This window comes from Micropterus salmoides, unplaced genomic scaffold, assembly GCF_014851395.1.
Source record: "Micropterus salmoides isolate LMB-PRFRI ecotype aquatic unplaced genomic scaffold, ASM1485139v1 Ms_hic_scaffold_2, whole genome shotgun sequence".
In the NCBI taxonomy this organism is placed as follows: Eukaryota; Metazoa; Chordata; class Actinopteri; order Centrarchiformes; family Centrarchidae; genus Micropterus; species Micropterus salmoides.
This window is the reverse complement of record NW_024041150.1, coordinates 2,670,119-2,696,230: the sequence shown is the minus strand read 5'-3', so window position 1 is coordinate 2,696,230 and position 26,112 is coordinate 2,670,119. Positions and strand designations below refer to the sequence as shown.

The window sequence follows — 26,112 nt, the reverse complement described above, 5'->3', positions numbered from 1 at the left end:
TACTTATGACCTTCTTTACCCTAAAAATATAGCCATTTATAGTATATGCTGTGGAAACAATGGTGCATTGAACCTTGATCTTAAAAACAAAACAACAACTTACTTTTCAACCAAAATTAGCTCAGTATTGATTAGATTTCTATTGACCTGCAAATCACCAAATTAATGGTCTCAACATCTTTGAACAATAAGTGCATTTTCAGTAAGGTCATAAGAATTTTATACTACAGTTTCTCCTGCCTATTAGCTCACTTTGATCAAAGAAGAAAAAAAAATATAATAATAATATATATATATACCGTAAAACAATTATTGGCCGAGTCCCAAATAGCCGCCTACCTCCTTTACTGGCCTGGTGTGGGAATACATTTTGACAAATAAACGCCTGCCTCCATTAAACACCTGGTCTGGTTTTGTAGAAGTTCTTTGGATGTATTAAACCTCTTAAACCCTGCGGGGTCGCCCACTTTAGCTGCTTCTAAGATGCTTAGATCGCAAGAACACAAACACAAATATTAATGATTAAACGTATGATCCATGTGTCAGTATGGACATGCTGCACATCGTTAGATCCGTTAGATTCTCCACAATTCAGTCATTCAGTTCATTTAACGCAAACAACGAACCCCAAAGTCTAATTCTGAACCTGCATGGTAGGAGAGGAAAGGAAAAAAGTGCTGAATGCCATTACCTTTGAAGCCTCGTTAAGTCCGAATGTGTCCGTTCCTTTATTATTTATCTTCCTTTAGTCTGTAAGAGTCCCCCGATCAGAAGAACAGCTTTTCAGAAAAATGAATCCAAGTTATGAATCCTGTCATGTGAAGTCCTTCACTCTCTGTCAGCTAACTTCTGCCACACTTCTCTCATCCTGCACCCTGTTGTTGTTTCGTTAGTTGCTGCCTTCAAAATAAAAGCGCACAAGCCGTCTGTCGGAGCTAGATCAAATGAATGACGTGTATTTGATATTATTTGATCATTTTTATACAAGTATTATTCTGTTTGTTTTGTGCAAAAAAGTGCCTGTCCTATATGGACGCCTGTCCCAAATATAGGCAGGGTCAATTCAGTGATTTTAGCAAATAAAAGCCCGGGCTATTATTCAAAGTTTTACGATGTGTATATATTAGAAAAAAACTAGACATTATCCAATGAAACACAACCTAACGTCACCCTAAGCAGTGGGTTAGCATTTATGATCATCATATTTATCATGTAGAAGAATTTTAACTAAAATATATCCCCAAAGACGGTTCAGACAGAACACATGGCAGATTTCAGAGATGACGCAGTTGCATCCGAAGTTAACGGAAAGACACGATTAGCTCCAGGGCAGCGCGACCTGATGCAAAGATGCAAGTTTCAACTTGCGAAAATTCACACTAGAGAGTAAAAAGAGAGAGGCTGGAGGGAAATGAGCCGGCAAACAAACTCACACGGACAGTTTTACAAATCAGTAAAAAGCAAACGTTTCTTAATACAATGGCAGTGAATGTTTTTGTTTTGTTTTTCGCTTGTGGTGTGGCAGAATCAGATGTTTTCCTGTTTGTCTCTGTGATGCATGCTGTTGTGTGGTGTTTGTTTAAGTAGTATTAATACTTAATAAGGTCTGAATAGTAATAGCTTAAAGACTCATCTCCATAATTTCCACACACATCAAACCAAACAGTCAGACAGAGCAGTGAATTTTTTTGGAGTGGGTGAGAGACGTGTATGTTACTGCTCGTCATGCAGACAGGCAGTGGATATAATGAGAGAGTGTTTTGGAGGAAGAAGTCTGGAACGAAGTCTGCTGTCTTCAGGCAAGATTCTGCCACTCAGCTACGACACCGGACAAGTGTGTGTTTGTTCGGTGCGAGTGTGTACGTGCGCGTTGTTTCCTGTACGTGTACATGTGCGTCCCCCTCACTGTGTGTCCGTGCTTGTATATGTGCGTGTTGGTGTGTGTCACTGTGCTGCCATGTGTGGAAAGTGAGCCATTTGTGTGCCCACGGCCGGCTTCCGGACATCAGCGACCTTTAGGCCAGCATAGAGGGATGATGTCATCAGTAGGGGACAGCGTCAAGTTTTGCCGGGAGAGTTGGTGTTGCTTGTGTGTGTGTGTGTATTAGTCACTGCTCTGTTTATGAGTTGCTCTCTTCTGCACTGCATCAGACTCTCAGTGAGAAAAGGTTATGTGCTACATCTACAGGACTTTTTTGTTGTTGGTTTATTTGCTGCCCTTATTATACAGTATAAATGTAATTTGCATGTTTTTTTTTTTATTAATGTCCTTTTACATATATAAGAGCAGCATTACCATAATTAAAAAAATGCTCAATTAAAAGACAATGCTTTTAAATTTGTATTCTTAGATGCGTCAATCAATATTTTCAATGTTAACACAGAATCAAACAAAAACAGCTGTTCAAAGCCTCTTTTAGCTCAAAGTTTTGGCTGTACGGTATATTAACTGTATAGTTCAGTCTCACCTTACCGCGTAAGGCCCGTTTCCAGCAGCAACAGGCAGCTGTTTTCAGCAAACAAGCTCTAATAAACCCACTTTACGCTACCAGCCCCGCACCAAATGGCAAACAAAGTTAATTGGCGCTTTCACACTATGCCGGTATTGTATAATTGTACGATGTCAGTGTCAGGGATTATGCCGCAAACGTCGGTTCACTATGAATTAGTGAATGCGGCATATTGGCGAATATTCTTTCCGCGTGTATGGCATTGTATTGTGTATCTGTATAAAAGGGCCTCATAATTAGCTGGTGAAGAAAGTGGTAAATAAAGGAGTTTTTGGAAGGCAAAGTGGAGCTAAAAGCAGACTGAAGTTGGAGTTAAGATCAATAACTTTTTGCTAAAACATTTACCATACATTTTGCAGCTTTAGTTCTGCTGTGGGGAACTTTTGTCTCCACCTTCCGATTGTGCGAGTATAAAATAAATATAAAAATGCTGAGTTGCTGCTGTCACCGTGGTTGCGCCCCCTTCAGCTCTAGCTGCCAAATCATTGCTGGGGTCACTACCGGTGTGCCAGCGTGGGATTGTCGCCACAGACGATCCGATTTAAAAGCTCTGGTATACAAAGAGATTTACCTGTTGGTGATGGGGTTTTTCTGTCAATGGATATTTAAACTATATGTCAGAGATGCAGACGTATGTATGTGTGTTTGTGTGCGTGTAGGTCTACATCACATAGGTGGGTATGTGTGTGTCTTTTGGCTCCACTGTGCTGGTGGGGTCAGGAGCTCGAGTGCCGAACTGCCTGAGTCATGACTCAGTGTGTGTTTGGCTGTAGGCAGAAGGCACAGTGATGAGATGCAGTCTGGCACTGGGAAGGAAGAGAAGAGGGAAGATATGCAGCAAACATAGAAAAAAGCAAAGTGATTGAAAGGAGAGATTGGCGATCTCGCTTTATTGTCTGTCGACTAATGTATCTGTCTCTGTGTCTGTCATCAAGCAGATATGATTGGGGTTTTTTTTTATTGCTTTTGGGGGCTTTTTATTGTCTTTACTAGATAGGGACTGCTAAAGAGAGACAGTAAAGATGGGAGAGAGAGAGAGAGAGAGAGGCGATGACATGCAGCAAAAGTCCCGGGCCGCTGCGGTAATGACTTAATGTATGGTGCAATGGATTGACCAGGTGAGCTACTGGGGTACCCAGGAAAATATGTTTGAAGGGAACATAACCAGGCCTTAGTTAAAAAAGCAAAGAAATATTTACATACAACGCATCAGCAGTGTGTTGACTGTCAATGTGTTTTCTCACAGCATCCTCTGCTAGCAACTAAAGCACGATTCACATTTGTATAATTACTGGATGTTTAGGCCAGTGTTGGGAGTAATATGTTACACAAATACCGCAGTTACAGTAAAGTATTGCTCTTTGCTGTAACGCAGTAATATAACGCATTACTAATCACATTTCGGTAAAATTAGACCTGTTAAAATCTGTGAAATTTTGAGGGGAACATTAAGATTGAGGAAAGATTGTGGTGTGGGTTAAATATTGAGTAGTTACATTTCCTCCAAAATCCGTTTGCGTCCATTGTTGATTGAACGATTTGTAGCTACGTTACTGATACTGCCGTGTAAATAACTACAAAGCAAAACATTTGAACACGAATGGATGCTGCCAGGGTTAAATAGGAGGGCAGAAAAATAATCAATTTAAAAAAGCTGCAGTCATCATTTAGTGTTGGGGTTGTATAATGACACAGTTTTAAGAATATGCAATGCTGTAACAGCCCAGAGGACAATCTATAAGTCTATATGTGTTTTATTAACTGTTGACTTTTTTCTTTTGTAAAATTGGGCCCAGCTGCTTAAAGTTTCTACTTCCTATGTCTCCCTGATTAGCTGTGAAAGCTCCTTCCACAAAGATTTGGAAAAATTTGAAACTCTCCTCCCCTCCCCTTCCCGTCCCTCCGTTCATCCTCCTCATGTATTCTTTCTCATCTCTAAGAAGCAGAGGAGAAAAAGGAATACGGCCATAATTAAACAGCGTTTATGTCTCCGCTCTCCACAGTCTCAAATGCTAATTGGTGACACTGCAGTTCAGCTTTGTCCAATTACTCCTAGCTCTCGCTCGCTTGATTAGCAATCAGTTTCTCTCTCTCTCTTTCCAAAACAGAGAAGCTACTCAGCACTAAGTGGCTCATGAGACTCCCTGAGCTCCCGCACTTCATTTCAAAATGACCATCCCCATCAACGTTCACTTCCACCTCTGTGGAGATTTTAGTCTTCGTTCAAATATATTTTATCTGTTGGCACCTATTTCAGATTTTAGAGTTACTTCTTTGAACATGCACAAAAAGCAAACCAATAGGCACTTAACGCATGGAGGAGCAGGAGCGATGCGGAGGTTGATTCCTCAGCTCCTATGTGTTATATGTTATGTTATATTATGTTTTCAACCCTTTTTTTTCCAAGAGCAACACGTTTCTTGACTACATTAAGACTTAACCACTTGAGTGCATCATTGTGTTTGGACTTTTTAGCAGTTTGGTGGTTATACATAACTAATGGTGTGACATGACTCAAAATTCTGCAACTCAACTCTAATTAAAGTAAACTCAAATATATTTATTGAACCTAAAACCTTTTTTTCCCTGGCAAGTTTTACACTAGCCATGTTTTCGTCTAATTGTCATGCAAATTTTACAGGAAAAAAAAAAAGCGAAATATGTGCATATCCGTCAGCTGGTTTGGAGTGAATGAACCAGGCTACGGCAAGCGTAGGAAACAAACAGGAAACAAAACCAGTCGCATGGACCTGAGGGCCATTGATCTTAGAAAAATGGAGAGAGGTCCTCAGGAATGCGTTTCAAGCGGGCAAGTTGCCACCAGCCATATTGCCGCACCTTATGGGAATATCCGGCAAGACGCCGACAGCGGAAACAGCTGATCAGACGTGAGTTACAATTTCGCGACATCAGAACTTATTCGGCAATCTCCCATTTAGCGCATTTACACTTGTTCGACAAAGCGAGTGTAAAAACTTTTTTGCAAAATTAACTTTTTTGCAAAATTAAGGATTTTTTTTAAATGCTGGGCAACAATAACATTTTTTAATTGCAATTAATCGCGTGATTTTCTTGCTGCATCCTTCTTAGTCTTCCGAAGCCTCCCTCCGCTGCTTGTGTGGGTGGATGATTTGCTGGCTGATCAACATCCCACCCCTCCTGTGACTCATGGATTTACTGTAGGCCTATAGCTGATGATACACAGAGCAACTTCTAGAGCAATGGTGCAGGGCAACGTTGCCATCAATGGTAATGGGTAAAGATTACTACCGTTATCCCCTTCCCCCACCACTCCGCCACACCCGCCCCGCACCGCCGCTATCTGTTCAAAACATAGTCGGACTTGCCACTAGCAAGATTGCCCAGCAACATTGCTCAAAAAGTTGCCCCGTGTATCATCAGCTTTAGTGAATTCAGAGCCAATGAGCAACGGACTTTCAAGATGATAATAAGTTTTAAAAAACTGTTAACGTGCGATAAAATAATTGCCGTCATTAATTAATTAGTTAATGTGTTAACGGGCCCAGCCCTAATTTCTTTCAAATTGTGCCGTTTCCATCAGCCTTTTCTAATGCGATACTTCAAAATGTGCATAAAAAAACTTCGTATCGTACAACACCGTCTGTTTTTAGACCCTTGACTCGGATCAGGAAGAGAGTACCAGATAAAAAAAAACAATTAAAAACTACAAAAATGACTTTTAAGCAAGTAATAACAAAACTTAACTGAAGACTTCATACATGGAAGAAATGCAGCAGTTGCTTCATCTTTAACACAATGAAAGTCCACTTTGAGAAATACTGAAGACCCATGAGTTTGCAGTCACCAGAAACAGCAGTTTATCATATTCAATCCTGCGCAATCATTTAATCTATCAGTGCCACTATGTGCAGGTAAATAAAATATGGTCTATTCGCCAGGCAACACATTTTCTTCGCCAAGGCGCTCTGCTACCTCTACCCAGGGCTCGACCTCAACGCTGTCTTAGGTTGACCATTAGGCATATTTTATATAAAACTAGCTTTGTAAAACGTTGTATCCTTGCTGTGATGTTATCTGTGCTAGTCGGTGGACAGTGATGCTACAGGGGAAAACCGTTGAATGTCTTGACTGACAAAGTGAAGTTGATTCAGGGCTTCAAACTGAAAATTTTAAACCGATTTTAGGGAGCAGCCCTTTGGAGTGGAATCGCAAAGATTTTATGAGGATGTTGATCTGGTTCACCAACAATTCATATGCTTCTCATTTGTTGAAATGAAAACAGAAAGACGAAGATCTGGACACAGATCCTCCGGGTGCACAACCGATAGTAGTTTAAATGTTGAAAACGTTACAGGAACAGAACCTGCTGCTTCTCTCTCTCCGAAGAGGAGGCCTCAGAGTGGTCCGTCCCTACACAGAGTTGATTTGCTGGTTGTGCAGATGGAAAGCTGTTTCCTATTGTGTGCTATCTGTGGCTCATGTTCAACGAATAGTTTATTGATTTCTTTCGCTCTGCCTACAGGGATTCCGGTGTTTCACTGTGTTCTCCTGTGTGTGTGTGTGTGTGTGTGTATGTGCTGTGCTTTAGGATTTCACCACTTTAAAAAGAGCAGGAACACAACCTCACACACTCACTCATACATGGACCCAGACTCGTTCTTACCCATTTTCCCTGGTTGTTTAATCAGTCGATTGCTATTACCTGTGGCTGAACAGTCTTAAACCCATCAAGAGGCTCAGTGAAGTGTTAACAAACCCACAGGACAATCCCCCCCCCACACACACACACACACACACTTCCTTCTCTCTAATGCCTTGGTAATAGCGACAATCAGCCGCTCCGGTCCATTGGTTAGATGGCTAAGCTCGGGTCCTGTGGCTCATTAATGGTGAGCTGAGGTAACACAGACTGAATGGGGAATCTTGGGCCTGATTGGATTTGAATCCCGGCCAGTGGAGGGTTTTTAGAGCATACGTTTGGAGGCTGGAAAATCATTGCAGGGGAGCTACTGAGTCTATTTGTCTTTGCTGTAGTTGTTCCAGGGAATATTCAGTGTAGTGGGGGTCCTGGCATATCTGGTGTCTGGCCTGGTCAGTCTATTCAGATGGCACAAGCAAGTGGAAGTATTTTGAAATAAACCAGACTTTCTAACAGACAACATGAAACTTTAGAATTAAGATCAGGTAACGGGTAACTAATGTTTTGATACATAAACCAGTTTGGCTAACCATTATGGCCCAACAAGTCAACCAATCAACCGTTGTTGACGTTGCTTTTTTCCCTCCCATCAGCAATCAACATGGGCAACATCGCTCATATATGTATATAACTGCACTATATAATGTAATATAACTAAAAACACAAAACAAATTTTTACAAAATAAAATAAAGATAAAACATTATTGGTGGTGTATAGATAGGTGTAAGATATAAGTCTTGCTTATATCAGTCCTGCCAATCACATTTAGTCCATTTGAATAGGTTGATATATCAGTTAGTGTCTACTTTATGTTAATTAAAACCTGATCAAACCAATATTTTATAGCTGGTGATGGAATAAAATTTATACATAAGCAGATAAATGTTATTGCAATATATTGTTATATATAACCTTAGCTGTTTTAAGTTTACAGTAACAGTACTGCAGACTAAATCAGAAACCTAAGCACAAACATTAGTGCCATGTCCATAAATTGAAACTCCTCCCTTGATCTTTATATTATATGCGTTTGTAGTTGATGGTACGACTAGGAGACATTATGGTCAGGTGTGATAAAGGTCAAACAGGGTTGAACCATCTCTGTAAAGTGTATATATATGTATGTATATATATATCACCTTGTCAGGGCGCTTTCAAGGCTATTGGATGACAACTTTTCAAATAATCTTGAAAAAGTCAGCTGTTCGAGTCTTGAAACCGGATGGTTTTCATCCAGCAGCAGCAATTAGCATCGTGTCCTCATCACCGGAGGGGATTTCCTAGTTGTGATGTGCCTCAATGCAGCTGAGAGGTCGGCTGTGGACTGAAGAGGCCATGACTGCGGCCTCTTCAGCAGACTGAGTCTGAAAATGTCATGCTCATTACACAACTAATACCCTTTACAATGCTGTCTTCCTCACATAGACACACAGTAGGACACACACACACACACACACACACACACACACACACACACGGATGAAGAGGAGCATTGTTTCAGAGCTGCTGTCCTCAGCAGTTTCTCAGGGACTTCCTGTTAAGTCTTTGGGTGCGCTTGTTTTGAGTTCTTGTCAGAAGTTCTGGTTGAGAGAGGAGCTTTGTGTTTGGCCAGATAACTTTGCCCTCCAGACATTAGACTTTGAGGCTGAGTGCGTGTGTGTGTGTGTGTGTGTGCGCGCGTGTGTGTACATGAGACCTTGTTCTTTGTTGGAGAGCATCATGTCGCTCATTGACCTCTCGCTGCCCTGTGCTGTGCTAAAATCCCCAGCTGTCTGTGGTCACCGCTTTTTTGTATCTCGCCACAAATTTCCCAAGAATTTCTCTATCCTTTTGTCGTCTTTGCTCTCCAAAAAAGGGAGCTCGAGGGCAGTAAATTAGTGTGAAGATACTGCTCTGTGATTGCATTGTGGTTGTGTGATTTCCTTTTTTCTTTTTCGTTTTTTAAGGATAACTACAAAGACTACTACAAGCATGAAATATGTTGTATTAAAATCACGTTATCTGCAGATAGACCCTGGGTGGAGTTGTATAGCGTGAAGAAATTGCCCAATAATTAAATAATGGTTTAGAGAAATGTTATTTTCATTATTATTATTATTTAAACTACAAAGGATGAAAACATGTGTTTTTCTTTTAATTCATTTTATTTTTCAACACTAGCCTCCTCTGTCAGTTGCAGTGCCTTGTTATTGGACTTTTGCACGTATATTGCACCTACAATATCTTATTAAATGTAACATTTCCACCCAAGGTTGAATATTTCTAGAAGTAGCTGTGTTGAGCACATAACTAAACCTGCCAGTATTTTACATGAAAACAGAAAAGGCCATTTGTGTTTTTGTCTCTTGATCCCTTTAATGGATGTGTGTGGCTGATAACACGAGTATAGTTGCCTGATTTGTAGAATAAATGTATTCATACACACAAGTTGTGTGTCAGTATTTTCTTTGGAGGTGATTTGTTGGCAATTGCACCTCATTCTGGTTAGATTTGGACTCTTGCTTGCTGCTCCCTGTCCACTGAGGTCAAAAGTATGGTATTATTGATACGGCTGGGCGATATGGCTAAAAATGTTATCACAATAAAAACATTTCATATCATTCAATATTGATAATTATCACGATAAATGTCAAATCATTATTTCTTTAAAAGGCAGATATTTGCTCCTGAGTGAATGATGGAGAAATCGGAAGGGTAATTGTGTGGTTAAACTTTTCTTTATGGTCAAAACATGACAAAGACTTGATCCCAAACAATGGATCACTTCACAAATCTGAGGTAGAACATTCAAAACTTTTTAACAAATATAATTAGTAAATCTATTTTTCAGTCCCTTTTCCTCAACAAAATAAATATCTTAATAGAAACATTAAGTACTAATTCGTTCGTGATTCAAATGAATTAAATCAAACATTTATTGACTATGTATTGAACATTTGTTATATTGTTGTTGAGGAAAATTATCATTATTGTTTTATTTCCCAGCCCTAATTATTGAAAAATATTGTTGTCTGCTTAATTTAAAATTGTCACGTCGTCCTGGATAACATTTGTAGGTATTCATGCAGTGCTGCTGAGACAGATTGAGTACAGAGTGCAGTTTCCTTCAGGATCACTGTTGATGATCAAATTCTGATCCATTCTTTACTGAACTGTCCACCTCAGTTTGCTAATGGAAAATTAGAGGGGTTGCCACAGTTGTTATTTCATTGTGTCGGATACATACTGTGTTTAATCAGCATTTAGGCCTTGAATATAAAAGTATCAGACTGGACTAGTTATCAGCAGATTCCCAATCACTGCTGTGGGGGCTGTGATGAAATCAGAATGATGCCACAGCAGATGAACCAACATAGCACCGGGTCAGCTGGTAGTACCATCTCATTCTTGGTGTAACTATATATTTGCATGCTTGTGTTCATGCCCTATTCAGAATCCATTGGTTTTTAATTGATTGATTTGTGTATGACCTGTGTCGCTCTCCTCTCTCCAGCTGTTTCCTGTCTCTGTTACTGGTCGCTGCTGTGGTCTGGAAAGTCAAACAGACGTGCTGGGCCTCACGACGTAGAGAGGTAGGGAAAATCATCGGAGGGGGGGTATAATATGTGTTTTCATGTGTGTCAGCGTGTTGCAATATGTGTATACAGTATAATATATGTGTTGTCAAGCTGTGTGTGTGTGCGCCTCACTCTGCTACACATAAGCCGTTAGATGCAGCTGCCACATCGAAGACTGGCGTAAATATACACAGACGCATCCCCTCACCCACAGATGTGAACGATGGGTTAATGTCACCAGTCCTAAAAGAAAAAACAAAAAATCTCTCTCCGCTTAACGAGCGTCGCTGTGACGATAAACAAGGCCATCCCCTTTAATTAGTGCTCCTCATGAACCAATTAACTCAGACGAAGTGATGCTAAATGAAGTGGAATGGAGTGATATATCACTTAAAGCCTCAACAGATGCCGCATCATTTCATGTTTACTCCTGACCCCTCCCACACGCACACGCACACAAACACACAAAAACACAATTACACCCAGAATCAATTCAGCAGCTCCAGTGTTTGACTTGTTTTGGATATATTCTCTTTTAAGTAATAACCCACGGTCTCACTTCTCACTTTTTGTCACTGGTTTAATGTTTTTACGCATCTGTTTTCAGTGTTTGGGGTTTGAGTCATCAGGGAAGAATCAGTAATTGGGTATGAGCAGCGATGATAATAGTCTGTTTTTATTGGTGTAATCCACACACACACACACACACACACACACAGGGAGCTATTGTGCATAAATACACTTGCTGGTTTCCGGCCCCCCTCCTGCCTCTGCCTTTCTGCCATTATGCAGAAAACGCTGATGATTTCATGTGCATGTGTTTAAATGTTGGTGTCATGTTACTTTTATGGTCATTCAAAAATAAAAAATTTTTGTAATCTGCTTAAGTGGTTTAAACTTTTCTTCACTTTGGGTGCGTTCAGACTGCAGGTCTTAATGCTCAATTCCGATTTTTTTCCCAGATCAGATTTTTTAGTTTGACATTGTTGCTTAATGTGGCCCATATCAAGTGATCCGCATGCACAGAATAACACGTCACACGCAGGAAGCTGTTGTACAGAAGTAAACAGAGCCACAGAGGTTAACTCCTACGTGCTAACCCTTCCAATTTTCACAGGAGACTCCCGTACTTCATTGTCCTCTCACAGGTCACATTTTTCTCGAATTATGACAAATGTTCACAATTTTCTGTCCTTTTCATTACGGTTTCTGCCGCTGTAACGCAACTGCCCCACAACTCACTAACGTTACAGTCTCTCTCTCTCTCCCCAATGCGTCCGCACGGACAAGTAGCATGCACATAACTCAGAAGAGAGCTGACAGTCCGGAGGCTTACATGTGGAAGAAAGGGAATTAATTATGACTTTTCTGGAGCTTTCTTGTTCATAGCGGCTCCGTCTACAGCAAGAACTGTGACAGCAGCTGCTCTAGAGTGACGTCTAAGTCTGACCTGAGTGTTCAGACTCAGGTCGCATTTAAAAAGATCTGATCTGTATTGGATTTGGACCACATAGGAAAGTGTCCCAAATCCTGGATCAGATCAGATTCCATGTGACTTGGTCTGTTCACACTGTTATAAAAAGATCAGATCTGAGTCACATATGAGCAAAAAAATTGGATTTGGGTCACTTTGGCCTGCAGTCTGAACGTAGCCTTAGTGAGAGACGTCACTCTAATGTATTAAAAAAAAAACACAAACTGAAAATTGTGCACAGGAATAGTTATACTACAAATGTAAAGCTCATTGATTTTGGTTTTTTACCAAAAAAACCCACCCAGATGGCAGCTGATGCAGATTGCTTTGGATTGACTTTTATCTTGATTTTTTTTTCTATGTTGCCGTACATCTAAAAGTTTATTTTTGTTGTTAAACTACCAAATGTTAATGCTACGAATTGTAATTCTTAAATTCAGCTATAATATTTTTTATCAATCAAAATTGACAAATAGGTATGTGAGAGTCTTATCTAATCTAACTAGCTCTAATCAATATCTTTCTATTGACACTGGATCAAATGAGTCATTTAGCATCTTTCAGCTTATTATTTTGGTTTTACGGCCCATGATTTTGAAAAAGCTGTAAATGCCCACTTTACATCTTTCACTCAGTCTGAACATTTGTTATTCGGTTTTGTGTTTTTTGTGCACACAGGTGTGTATGTTCCCTGTGATTGATACCTGCACTGTGATGTGTGTTTAGCCACCTGTGACCTGACTAGCAGGGTGTTTGTTTAGCCTTGTTTTCCCAGTGTGAGGAGCAGCGTACTGGCTGCTGGCAGGCCGGCCTACACTCAGCTCCATTATTTATGAGAGTCTCATATCACAGCAGAACCGCAATGCTGCATTTACTGCGCTGTTGGTTTATTTACCCAGACTTCCTGCTATTTCTCCAGTTCTCTGTCTTCCCCTCTGTCGGTCTCTCCCTCTTTCGTCCTGAGGGCTGTTTTTTTTCTCCTTTAGATAACAGAGGATCTAATAAATGGAAACCTCTGCCTTCGAGGGAGAAATCATCACTGTAGGAACTGTGGCGATTAAACTTCACTTTCTTCCCTCCATCATCTGCAGTTAATGTCCTGTTTGAAATGAAATCAGTTACTTTTTTCATCACATAATTAGTTCATCTAGAATGGCACAAAGGAGGCAAATGGAAATCCCTCAAAGGGTGATCTTTCACTTTGCGGCGGCTCAAGCAGAGGGTGCATAAGAAAAAAGACAAACGTTTAATAGATTTTACCGAGTAATGGTACTCAGCCAAACGTAGAAGGGAGACCGTGACATTTCAGAAATGTACTTAGTTCATTTTCTTCACCAGTCAGTTGTTGCTTTACAGGAAACTCTTTTCTGGGTTTGTCCTTTTAGCTACTCAAAAAATGTCATGACTGAATCCAACTGCTGTAAGCAAGTGAGCCACAATGCAAACTATGTTAATGGGCCAAGTGTCAGCGGAGAAGCCCTTTCATTATAACAGGAACACTGCCCGTTGCAGGCACAAAACAGACAGATGTTCCAAATGTCAAATCGGACACTTCTGATGTCAGTGTCAGTCTTATATTGCTGTTTATATTCAACCTTTGCTCCACTACAAACCAGTTTTAGCTTTTGGTTGTGAAACAAGATGATACAGCTGTGTGAAATAGAAAAGAGGGTCGAGGAAGGAAACGAGAGAGTGTTGTGGGCTCATTATACTGCTGCAAAAACACCTTAGGCCCTACATGTGATCAGAGGCGGAAGTACTTGATGCCGGCATAAACCAATATTTTCCCATGGAGGAGATTGACGACTCCAAACCTACTTTGCGTGCTGCACACTTCTTGGATGTTACACCTCGCTACTGAACTCAAAGGTCATACTATATTGATATTAGATATTTGGAATGGGTAAACAAATCATTCATTTTCTTTCAAATGATTTAAATTTGTGTATGTTTGATGATGTTTGCCTTTACAAGAGAACGCAATTGAAACTCGTAGTTTACTCAGACCTCTATTTACCACTGTGCCATTTATGATAGAAGATAAACGGTGAGAAAGAGTCTGTCTTGTAACAGAACTTTGTCATCGTTCCCAGTGAGCTCTGCAGCATCGCGCCTCTTCAGCAGGCCACAGCCTCACTTACGCTGCACCGCTGAGTGAGAAATTAACAGTGCTAATCAATGCTGAATGCTGTGTTTTTATCATCTCCTTGTTTTGGTGTGTTTAGTGCAGGCCTGATTATTATGGAGATAAACTGCAGTTGTCAGGGGCTCTGGGGAGAGATGATCAATACATCCAGATTTTATTTATATAGATATTGTTATTCTAATATAAAGGCGCTACTGATCCGATTCAAATAGGGATTTTATTGAGGCTTTTTTTCCGTTTCTCCAAATAGAGCTGCACATTGTTTTGTATTTTTACCACTTTTATGAAAAGACTTTCCACATTAAACAAACTGCAAAAGGCTGTGATATCAGATCTTTGTGTGGTTGAAAAGTTTGAAACCTTTTTCATATTTTCAAATTCAAAATACAACCTGTATTAAACACTGATTTAGCGTTTTTGAACTAATTCAGAAGTTTCTGCTGCGTTCACGGCTGTGTCTGTAAAATAGGAAGAAAAGGAAAAACCTCACGTTTTTTTTGGGTATTGTTCTGTTTCGCATTGCTAGCCTTGTAATGGACATAATGCCTAAATTAGCAGTTTTTATTACATTTGTAGTAGTTCATTACCAGATACAAAGAATATGTGACTCCTTTTTTTAGCTGGATTGATTGTATTGGTGTTAACTTTGGATTTCATTCAGATGTAACTGCCACTTATGTCTGTTTGTTGCTGGTTTGTTTTTTACGAAGTGGGATATTTCAGAACTAACTTCATATAAGATCTAGATGCCTCGTTATAAGACTGTTTTGTTGTGACATCTGACACTGTGTTGGTGTAAACTGTTCTGTTTGGAAGGTGGGATTATTTGCCCTAACCAACCAGCAGCGAGTGACGTATTTGTGTCATTTATGTCATTTTTAGTTGACTCGCGAACTGCTGTAGCAAAACTGTGGCTGAGTTGTTTTTCCAACACTGGAGCAACAATTAACACACCAGCCCATTTTTCCCCTTATCCTGGGAATCTTGTTCATATTGGATTTTTTAAACGTTGGCATTGAATGTAATCTGCTGTTCGACAGAATCATCCAATAGTTAGATTCTGTGGCAATAGGGTCACATTAAGCACAATTTGTAAGATGTGGGCAATGACTCAAGTTAGATATGGATGTTTTTTCCCACTCATGCATAAATTTATGGTTGGTACAATATGACATGAATATGACAATAGATGTGACTGCAGCTGCTTCAGAGGCGGGGTTAACATAATTTCTTACACAATAGGAAAAAGAAACATCAATGCAATCTCACTGGCTGTTGGTGTGTTTCACAGTTTAGAAGCAAAGTCTCTCAATCCAAAGGTTCTGTAACCTTTAGACTGAGCAGCCAGATACACAGCTCAACTTAATGATATGATCCACCTATTCAAATCATCAGGATTTATAAACAGTTATAGCTGCCTTTAGCTTAAATGTATATTTCTGTTGATACTTTAAAAATCTAAAATATTTAAGTGTCAGTATACTGTAGGCTGCATTCTGTCAGGTTGTAATATCCTAAATCGGCTCTTTCTAGTTTTTCTGTAGTGTGAAGTATCATCTGTTCGCTGCTCTCGCTGCTCTCCAGAGAGCTGGTCTAGTGGGGAACCACACAGAAGGTGAAAATGGGATCTCTTCACTGTTAATTATGGATCACAACCAGACACAAGACTACAGAGGAAACGGGGTATTAATAGAACCACAGCCTTATGGTAATTGCTTTTTCTCACACTCCCTTTTTATAACCAACAATAATTTTTGGATATGAGATCAAACAATCAAAAGCTACTTTGAAATTCTAATGCTGATGCGCAGAGACAGGCTGCGCAAGATGTCTCTGGTTTTCACTAATAGGGTTCCCCCTCTGAAGACTGTGTGTTGTGGGCTTGCATTTTGAAATCCACCACAGCTAATATTGCCTCTCGACTGGATAAATAAGTCAAAAGACAAATGAAAAGCTAGAAAGAGAGCCAGCAAGAAGGACAAAATTGAGGTCCTCTCCTCCCCGTTGACTTTTTCCATATACATCATTCATCATTTTCTTCTCTCCTACCTTGAATCTGTCATTTAAAATAACTAATTAAAACTTACAATGCAACTTTTTATGGCCTTGTATATCTTAGATTATTGTACCCTGGTCATTGAACTGTACATGTTTTGACTTTATGGGCCACTGTACAATACCCGAACACTGAAATCAAAACTGAAGTCTACTATTAAACGGACTCGCAGGTCTTGAAAGAGTGAGTTAACCCCGGGCTGACTGTTCACCTCTGATCACACGGTGGTTGGGTTGATAGTGTTTCACCTGTAACCACACCCAACAGTGATGTCACATTGTACTGACACCTCCTTCTTCTTCTACTGTCAATGCAGCAAGCTCAAACGCTTTTCAGCTGATGCTGAGTTGCTCTTTTTTTTATTGTGTTATTTGTTATGTTCAATGATGCAGCAGTTTTAAAAAAAACCCATTAAAATAAACTTATGAAATATGAATGACAATTCAGCTGAAGCTTAGGCCTTTACCACGGCCAGAGATGGGCAAGAATATCTAGTGTGTCACATACATGTGAGAGAAACATGCATATAAAAATACAACAGGAATACAGCATAAAAAACCATAGCAAAATATGAGAAATATTGAATAATTAATTATTTATGAGCAGAAGTCTAAGCTAACTAAGTCAGTGGCTCCCGTGTTCTCCTTCACTGCCTCACTGATGATGAACGCACCAAAACCTCTCTGCCCTCCCCGTCCATCTGTCTCTCCATAAAACTTTGTTTCTCTCAGTTTGTTTGTTCATCTGCTTGTTGGAGCATTTTTTTACATCACGTCTCAGACAGATGTTGCCACACTTCCTCATCGATAAGTTGTCCTGAAGACTTTTAGTACTCGGCAGCGCTGCCAACTTCAGCCTCGCCCTCCTGAAGACTGAGAAGCTTCACTCTGAGCAGATTACTCTGATGTGTTTAAAGTTGGCTGTTAGCTCACAGAGCCTCCTGACCTCTGCTGCTGTCCCCCTCACACATTAATTTTCTTAAATTAGATGTGCATTAGATTTGCTCTTCTCTTACATGAGACAATTAACATACTGTGTCATTTTTCCTCTAAACTCATTAAAGAATCAGACTCCAAGATACTCCACTCTGAATTACAGGAGGGTGAGAATATGCAGCATAATGAAGAGAGCTTGATTAAAATTTAAGTTTTAAGGCTGTTTTGTTTGTTTATGACTTGTCAGCGCTGCACAGTATCCAATAATCTGGCTTGTGGAGCTAATTATGCTGCTGTAAATGGTTTCCTGAGGTCACTTGCAGTCTAATTTCAATTTTTGATGTTGTTGAATTTTGTCAAAACTATTGAGTTAATTGAACCAAAAGCCATATTTTAAGATTGTATATAGGCAATATTGGACATGGATACAAAAAGGGAATTAAATTCTGAGTAAAGAAGCTTACAGTGTGATTATGCTATTCTTTTTCCTTACTTTTCTTTTAATAAAACTGTTAGATTTACCGAGTTCTGCAGAGGCGATGCTGTGCTCTGATTGCTCAGTCCTTGGCTACCTTTGTGTGTGTGTGTTGATGCTGTACAGTATATGCTTGTGTGTCCCTTATTTAGTTGGCATTAATCGAGGTGACAGATTAGTAGAAAAGGTTTAATGTGGCTAAGCATGACTGGGTGTCTGTGGATGGCCGCTGTGCACACAAATCACAGGGACGAGACCGGAACACACATGCATGCACACACCCTACAGCAAGCCACCATGCTGCCTGTGCTTTAACCTCAGACCACAGACACTAGTCTCCTCTACAGTCACATTAACAAGCTGGCCATTTGCCACTGCACAAATATACAGTATATAGCTACACCGTATATACCAGGGGTACTTAAAAGTTTTTACACCACAATGACTTTTTCATAAAGTCAGAGGACTGGACCAATGAAGCAAAACATAGGAACAGAAATAATAGTCAGTAAATTGTCTTCAGCAGATACGTTGGTCTGCCTGGGCGTGAGGTTGGTTAATTAATGCTACTTCAGAGCTACATTACTACCATTTGTAACTCACTAGTTAGCCAGTCATGATCATCAGTTACTCATGATGGATATGTAAAACTTAAATGGCAAAATAGTAGATTAAATCTTTGTAGCTTTAAGGTTTCGGGTTTGGACTCAAAGCTTTTGTCAGCTGTTGAGCTGATGCGGAGTTCAAGTCAGACCCAAGCCAAAATGTCAGGCCTGAAAAAATTACAATGCAGTATTTTAATGGTTTATTCTGTCTCCATCTCAACAGCTCATTGAGGGACTGCATAAAAAATGATAGTGTGCAGTTTGTGGCCTTTTTTGACTCAATAAAAAATACAAAGTAAAAATGAAAGTGTGCCTATGATGAGTCAAATAAAATAACAAAGCAAAGCTTGATGCAGGTACTTCATGACAGCCCAGTAGCATGAGAAAGCACCTGCCAAACCGTAGTCAAGTCAAAACGTGACACTGCCATGGAGGGTGTGTTACATACTTTGGTGTGATGATGTGTGTGGTCTTTGTATGCTGCAAAGTGGGTTTTCTCCAACAGCCCAAAGATATACAGGTATGAAGTGGTTTACTATTAAACACCTTTAGGTTTATATTTACTCTGGCATCCAGTCCAGAATGTACCTGCTAAACATAAACATGTTAATGTTGGGATTGTAAACATGTTAGCATTTAGCCCAAAGCACTGCTGTGCCTAAGTACAGCCTCACAGAGTTGAGAGCATGGCTGCAGACTAATACTCCTGTTAGATTATAGATATTGATATTGCAATTTTATGTTTCTATGATTATAATTTCTCATCTTGAAACAGCTGGTGATATTTTTTTTCCTAAAAAGCCCCAGTGTCATACTGAACATCAAGTGCTTCCACCAAGAAGAAGAGTGCAAGACATTTTTCTGTCTGAAGCTGAAAATCTTGTTTCAATTTAGGGACCCGTTTCTACTGTCATTTCAAATCAGACAACTACAGACAAGCAAGCAGCTTATTTATGTAAAGTTTGCTTTAGGCTTGTAGCTGCTCTCCAAAGAAGAACAGCAAAAAACTGACTGAAAGAATGAAAACAAGACTTTACTTTAAAAATAGTGAAGAATCTCTGATAATATAGAAAAGAAATATACTGAACAAAATTATAAACACAGCACTTCTTTTTTTACCCCCATTCATCATGAGCTGAACTGAAAGATCTAAGACTTTCTCTATGTAAACAAAAAGCCTATTTGTCTCATATTGTTCACAAATTTGTCAAAATCTGTTAGTTAGTTAGTGAGCACTTCTCCTTTGCCGAGATAATCCATCCACCTCACAGGTGTGGCATATCAAGATGCTGATCAGACAGCATGGGTATTGCACAGGTGTGCCTTAGGCTGGCCACAATAAAAGGCCACTCCAAAATGTCTGCACATTTTGGAGTGGCCACACAGCACAACGCCACAGATGCCACAAGTTTTGAGGGAATGTGCAATTGGCATGCTGATTGCAGGAATGTCCACCAGAGCTGTTGCCTGTGAATTGAATGTTCATTTCTCCACCATAAACCGCCTCCAAAGGAGTTTCAGAGAATTTGGCAGTACATCCAACCGGCCTCACATTCGCAGACCACGTGTAGCCACACCAGCCCAGGACCTCCACATCCAGCATCTTCACCTCCAAGATCGTCTGAGACCAGCCACCTGGACAGCTGCTACAACAATCGGTTTGCATAACCAAAAAAATTCTGCACAACCTGTCAGGAACCGTCTCAGGGAAGCTCAACTGCATGCTCGTCGTCCTCATCGGGGTCTCGACTTGACAGCAACATCACACATTGAAGAGGAGTGGACCAACGTTCCACAGGCCACAATCAACAACCTGATCAACTCCATGAGAAGGAGATGTGTGGCACTGTGTGGAGCAAATGGTGGTCACACCAGATACTGACTGGTTTCCAGACCCCCCCCCGGTCCCCCGCACATTTTAGAGTGGCCTTTTATTGTGGCCAGCCTAAGGCACACCTGTGCAATACCCATGCTGTCTGATCAGCATCTTGATATGCCACACCTGTGAGGTGGATGCATTATCTCGGCAAAGGAGAAGTGCTCACTAACACAGATTTTGACAGATTTGTGAACTATATTTGAGAGAAATAGGCTTTTTGTTTACATAGAGAAAGTCTTAGATGTTTCAGTTCAGCTCATGATGAATAGGGGTAAAAACAAAAGTGTTGCGTTTATAAATTTGTTCAGTGTACAATCAAATAATTTATTTTCCAAAAACATGTGATCAAAGAAAAGTAATCTGTATGTACGTGTATATGTTGCATAGAAAGTCTTTTCTGACATCACATGGAGGTAATGTATACAGTAGTATGCGTGACATCTGTCTACTCAGTAGAATTTTAAAGTTTTGTTTACTCTCTTGTGGAGAATCCAAAATTTAAAAACATGAGATAAGGTAAATGGTAATGATATTTTGCTGCTATCAGCGCGGCCCAGGTGACCGCTGTCACCATCAGAGATCCAGATTAGCTTGAAGGTGCCGGTATTCAGAGAGGAATTTAGCAGCACCGCACTGCCACCAGAAAACTTCAAAAGCACCGAAATGAGAGAAACAGGAGGGAGTAGTTGTGTAGAGAGGGATGAAGAGACACAGAGAAGGGAGGGCGGGGAGCGTTTTTGTGAGGGACACAGCAAGGACATCTCCCCGGAGCCATATGGTGGTTGAGATGGTTTTATACGGTTGTGTTTGTCTGTCTGTTCCGTTTAGGATTTTTACCGGGAAGTGCCGCAGGCCAGCCGTCTGTAATAATATATCTCCCTCCCCCCCTCTTTTTTCACTACCCTCGACCATCTCTCTTACTGTTCTTCTGTCTCTTTGTTTCTGCAGCTATCCTAGAAATCTGCTCAGCGTTGTCATCGTGACTGATGGCCAACGTTGACTCAAGGTGGGAATGGGTAGTCTAGCTTTTATTAATAACTCAACACCTGAACCAGTGATGTGACTCCCGTACCTTTACTCCACTGGCTGTTAGTTTGTCCTTGTGTGTGCTTGCAGGTCCATATGGACTGACCATTGATACTAAAATTGCTGTGTGTTTAGAGCCCGACCGATATGGGATTTTTAAGTCCAATGCAAATTTTGATACTTGAGAATTTTAAAATACTATATATTGGCCGATATTCTTTTTTCCCCTTACTTTAAGAAATGCATGACATAAACAAAGATTATCCCTAATATTTGTTATATTGAGACCTCTCCAAAATACCACGACATAATGCAGTATAAAAAGAAACTTTTTTATTGTTATAAATAGTACTTTTTTATAAATTATGGAGTACTATTACTAAAGAACATTAAATTAAATAGTGTATGTATTGTGGGGGCCAGCGAAACAGAAATAATAAAAATACCAATATAGTACTACGACTGCTAATAATACCATATATCAAATCTCAAGTCACTGCTATAATAATGGTCAACAAGGCTCTCCTGAGTAGGCAAAAAAATTATATACGTATATAATATATTTGTCATGAAATGGTTATTACCTGATTTCCGATGTACCGATAGCAAGGCAAGAGACTCGCAGATATATTTAGAATATGTTAAATACTATAGTCAAGTTTCATTTATAAAGCACATTTAAACTATAGTTTAACATAACAGGAACATTCACTAGAACGGTTTCCGAAATCAATCTACAGTCACGTGAGCCTGGAGAGGGCAGTGAAAAACGGGAGGGTCAGGAAGTATGGTATGGTAAGAGGAGAAGTGATGAGGGCTATTTTTATTAATAATTAAGTCATGTAATTGATGTGAGAAATGACTAACTCACTGAGTGTGAGAGCTACCAGGAGCTACTCTCCGTAGCTCTGGCAGACTGCGGTCAGCTGATGTTTTGTTCTGTGGTGCTGCAGTGTTGATAACAGAGGAGCTGCAGAGCGCCCTCTGGTGGGCAAACTATATAACACGTATGACGAGTGAAGGATCCCGACTCTGTTTCTTTTTTAATAGTCACATATTGGCTGTTATAAACACCGATACAGCATATCTGCAACTAGCTTATATCGGCCGATAATATCTGCCAAACGATAAATCGGTCGGGGTCTAGTTGTGTTGTCTGAATATAGTCTGACACTTTAACCGAACAACGTCTGTGTTATGAATAGTTTGGAAAGGTTACAATGATTAGTTTTGTGTGGAAAAAAGTTAATGATTTTCACTTTGGAACTAGTCCTTACAAATGTAATGTAATATTTATTATCGACTTTTTTTTTTTTTATTGCCTAAACAAACTGGAACAGTACCTGTCTTGCTATGGATCATCTCTTAGCCTCACAAACAAAATGCATCATATTATTATGTCATCATAGCTGACATTGTGCTCCACATGTAGAACATTTTTCAAGGATCAAAGCTAAACCCCTGAAGAATGCTTTAAATTTAAATAGTAGAGATGCTGTCGGTGCAGTAGAGCAGCATTGTTGAGCTCCATCCCTACATTACGGGTCTGGTGTGGGTGTGTGAGTTCTGGGATGTGTTGCTAAACATATCTTTGTACTAACATAATCCTTGTCCTATCATAAACAAGTGGACAATGATGATCCTAATCCTGCTCTAAGAAGATTTTCATAAACTGGAAGCACACACACACACACTCACGCTGCTGCTTCTGCAGAGGAACTTTGAATGTGCACTGTGGATGAGAGCTATGACACATACCTTTGTGAATGTTGGATCTGGATTTTAAAATGATTGCAGACTTACTGCAGGTGGTTCCCACATCAAAAATACTAAGCATGATGTTTAGTACCTTACTTTTTGGGGGAAAGAAAGATAAATACTATTTGTGTACTTGGAAAGTTTAATTCTAAAGATTTTCAATAGGATTTGATATAATTTTGATTTTGGCTGAGTTGGTAAATCTGGTGCTTACCACACTAGAGAGTGAAACTTTGTCTATGTTAACACATGAAAAACATACCATTCAAACACATCAGCAAACTAGCAGATTCATGTTGTTGGATACATGACATGAAAGTCAGAAACTAATAATCAGTTAAAACAGCAGATGAATGTCAACCTAGGAGTAAACTTTCAGTCAGCACTTGACTTTGAACTTGCTTGTCTTGAAAATCAGCACTTACTGGAAATAAATGTTTCTGCATCACTTTGTGACGATGAAGAACAGTGAAGATGCCTGGAAAATTCACGAAATGGTATTCATCTTCTGTGTTTTGATGCATTTCGTAATAAAACGTGATGTTGGAAGTTAAACCTCATAGAACATCTGGAACTTAATCTGATGTTGGTCTTTTTAATACACTTCCAACTTCATTACTGCTCCTAGTTCTGATCTGCTTTAGCCCAAGACACGTGTTTTATATGATGGGAGATTTAGTTTCTGCTGACAATATCTGTGGTGACATTTGTTTGGAGGTACTTCTGTAAATGCAATATGAGTCATTTTTACAGAGTTTTTGTTGATGAAAATGTTTGAATGTTAATACTTCCCTTCATTACAAAATCGCGGAGCAAGAAAGAGCACACAGGTGCAAACAGATATATAAGTTTCCCTTCACCATTTCAGTGTGTGAGTATCTAACTGTCATTTTGGTTTTATACGTAATGAACCTTTTGCAGACATCTACTGTAACAAACCAAACATGCAGCTAATTCCTCAAGTGAAGACCAATCTCAGTCTAATTAGCTGCTCGCACAGGAAATCCACCCAGAAGTGGACCTAGTGCCGTTGCAGCAATGTTGATTTGTTTAGGAAGCAGATTAAACTAAATCTCAACTGAACCATACTTCATTTCAGATACCTGAACAAATATCAGGCTGAATATTAGGGAACTCTGTTGTTTTAGAACAAGTGGAAGCCAAATTGCTTGTGGGGATTAAATGAGAGACTATACACACACAGAACAATAATGAGGTACATCCGTGGAGAGAGCAGTTTGGGTAACACAATCAAGTCTGTGTGTAAATTGTTTTACTGGTGCGAGTGAGTTTAAACTGTTTGTTATTTTAAAGATCTGAATTCAGATTAACCCACTCACACATCTCACCTTTAATCATTCTAATTTATGACTTGCAGAAGTAAGGATAAATTACCATGGCTTTTGAACTGGAATACATTAGGAAGACACAAAACTTCCAGCCATCCATCATTAACCGCTGATCCTGCGTACAGGGTCGCGGGGGGCTGGAGCCGATCCCAGCTGCCACCGGGCAGGACAGGCCGCCAGTCCATCGCAGGGCCACACATAGACAGACAACCATTCACACTCACACCTGCGGACGATTTAGGGTCACCAATCAACCTAGGCCGCATGTCTATGGACGGTGGGAGGAAGACACAAAACTTTTACAATTTAATTAATTCCTTCACCAGACAAGAAAGACCGGAAATATAATCATCAAGGGGCACTTTTAAGTTTTATTTCTTTTTTATTTAAATGTTTAAGCATGAAATTGTATTATCCCCAAAATCTGCTTTGTACAGCATCTCATGTTCTTTATCAAATATGACCTAAGTTGCATGTTTACACATGATGACAACTAAGCAATCTCTATGATGCGCTGATAAAAACCTACATACAAAACACTCCAACACATACATAAAGATACATACATAATCACAGCACCATAAAAAGATAAAATGAAATGCACCTGATCCTGCAGTTCCCAGTAGACTTGCCCTGACTTGGTGAGCCTGAAACCCTGAGAGGTTTCACCATGTCAAAATTTTATTGTAGTTTTACACGTAATAAGAAATTTCATAAATGCAAAATTCACATAATTAATGACTAAAAAAGTGAAGAATATTCTAGTGCTATACTTGGGTATGTGCCTGCATGTGTTGATACTAAAAATCAATTGATCTTACTTTGTGTTCATTAAGAACTACAATACACTGGAAGGTGTAATAATATTCACTTCACTCTATTTCCACTCTGAGGCTAAACATTGTATTCAGTGCTGTGTGAGCCGGTCATAGAGCTGTTGAATGAGGTATAATTTCTTTCTATTGTTACACTCTGTCCACTGTCTGTGTGCATGAGGCTTTCTCCCCCGGCTGTCTGCAGGAACTGAAAAGAGATTTACATTTTTCCACACGACTGAGGCTTCCTTTGTGACTAAAAGCACTTTGTAGTCTGAAGCAAACGCAGGCATGCTCCCTCAAATGCTTCACACTCAAACACACACACAGCAGTAAGATGCAGAGGTGAATAGACTCTGAGACCTGGTGCTTATTAAAAGTTTAACATCTGAACCAAAGCTTTGTCCCCGGGGGCACTTGGCCCATCATCTGTGTGTGTGTGTGTGTGTGTATTTTGTGTATCTCAGTGTTACAGCATGACACACTGTCAGTTGGGACTCACAAACAAAGAAGAGATTTGATCCACAGTCGTTTCTCCTTCCATATCCTTTAATAAAAGCTCTTGTCCTCATCTTCCCATCCCTGTGGGCGTGTGTGTGTGTGTGTGAGAGTCTGGAAGTACAAACTGTCAGTTTAGTGAGTAAACGCGAGAAGAGCCCATGAATGTCAAAAAAATATAAATACTGCATATATATATTTTACTGTGTTTAAGCCACGTTTTTTCAGTTGTCCATCAGTTTTTTTCTGTCTGTCTACACCAAGTTGTGTCTCACTCACACGTATCTGCAACCCAAAGTGCGTTTCCTGCCATGTACACAGTAGGGCTGCAACGATTAGTCGACGTA

At 39.9% G+C, this 26,112-nt stretch overlaps 1 protein-coding gene across 1 annotated transcript in view; it reads left to right on the top strand.

Annotated features, from left to right (window-relative positions):
- LOC119913070 (attractin-like protein 1) overlaps positions 1 to 26,112 on the top strand; it is a 162,280-nt gene that overhangs the window by 44,190 nt on the left and 91,978 nt on the right. Inside the window, exon 7 of the mRNA XM_038732386.1 lies at positions 10,686 to 10,764. Coding sequence (XP_038588314.1) covers positions 10,686 to 10,764 — 79 coding nt within the window. The remainder of the gene's footprint in view (positions 1 to 10,685; positions 10,765 to 26,112) is intronic.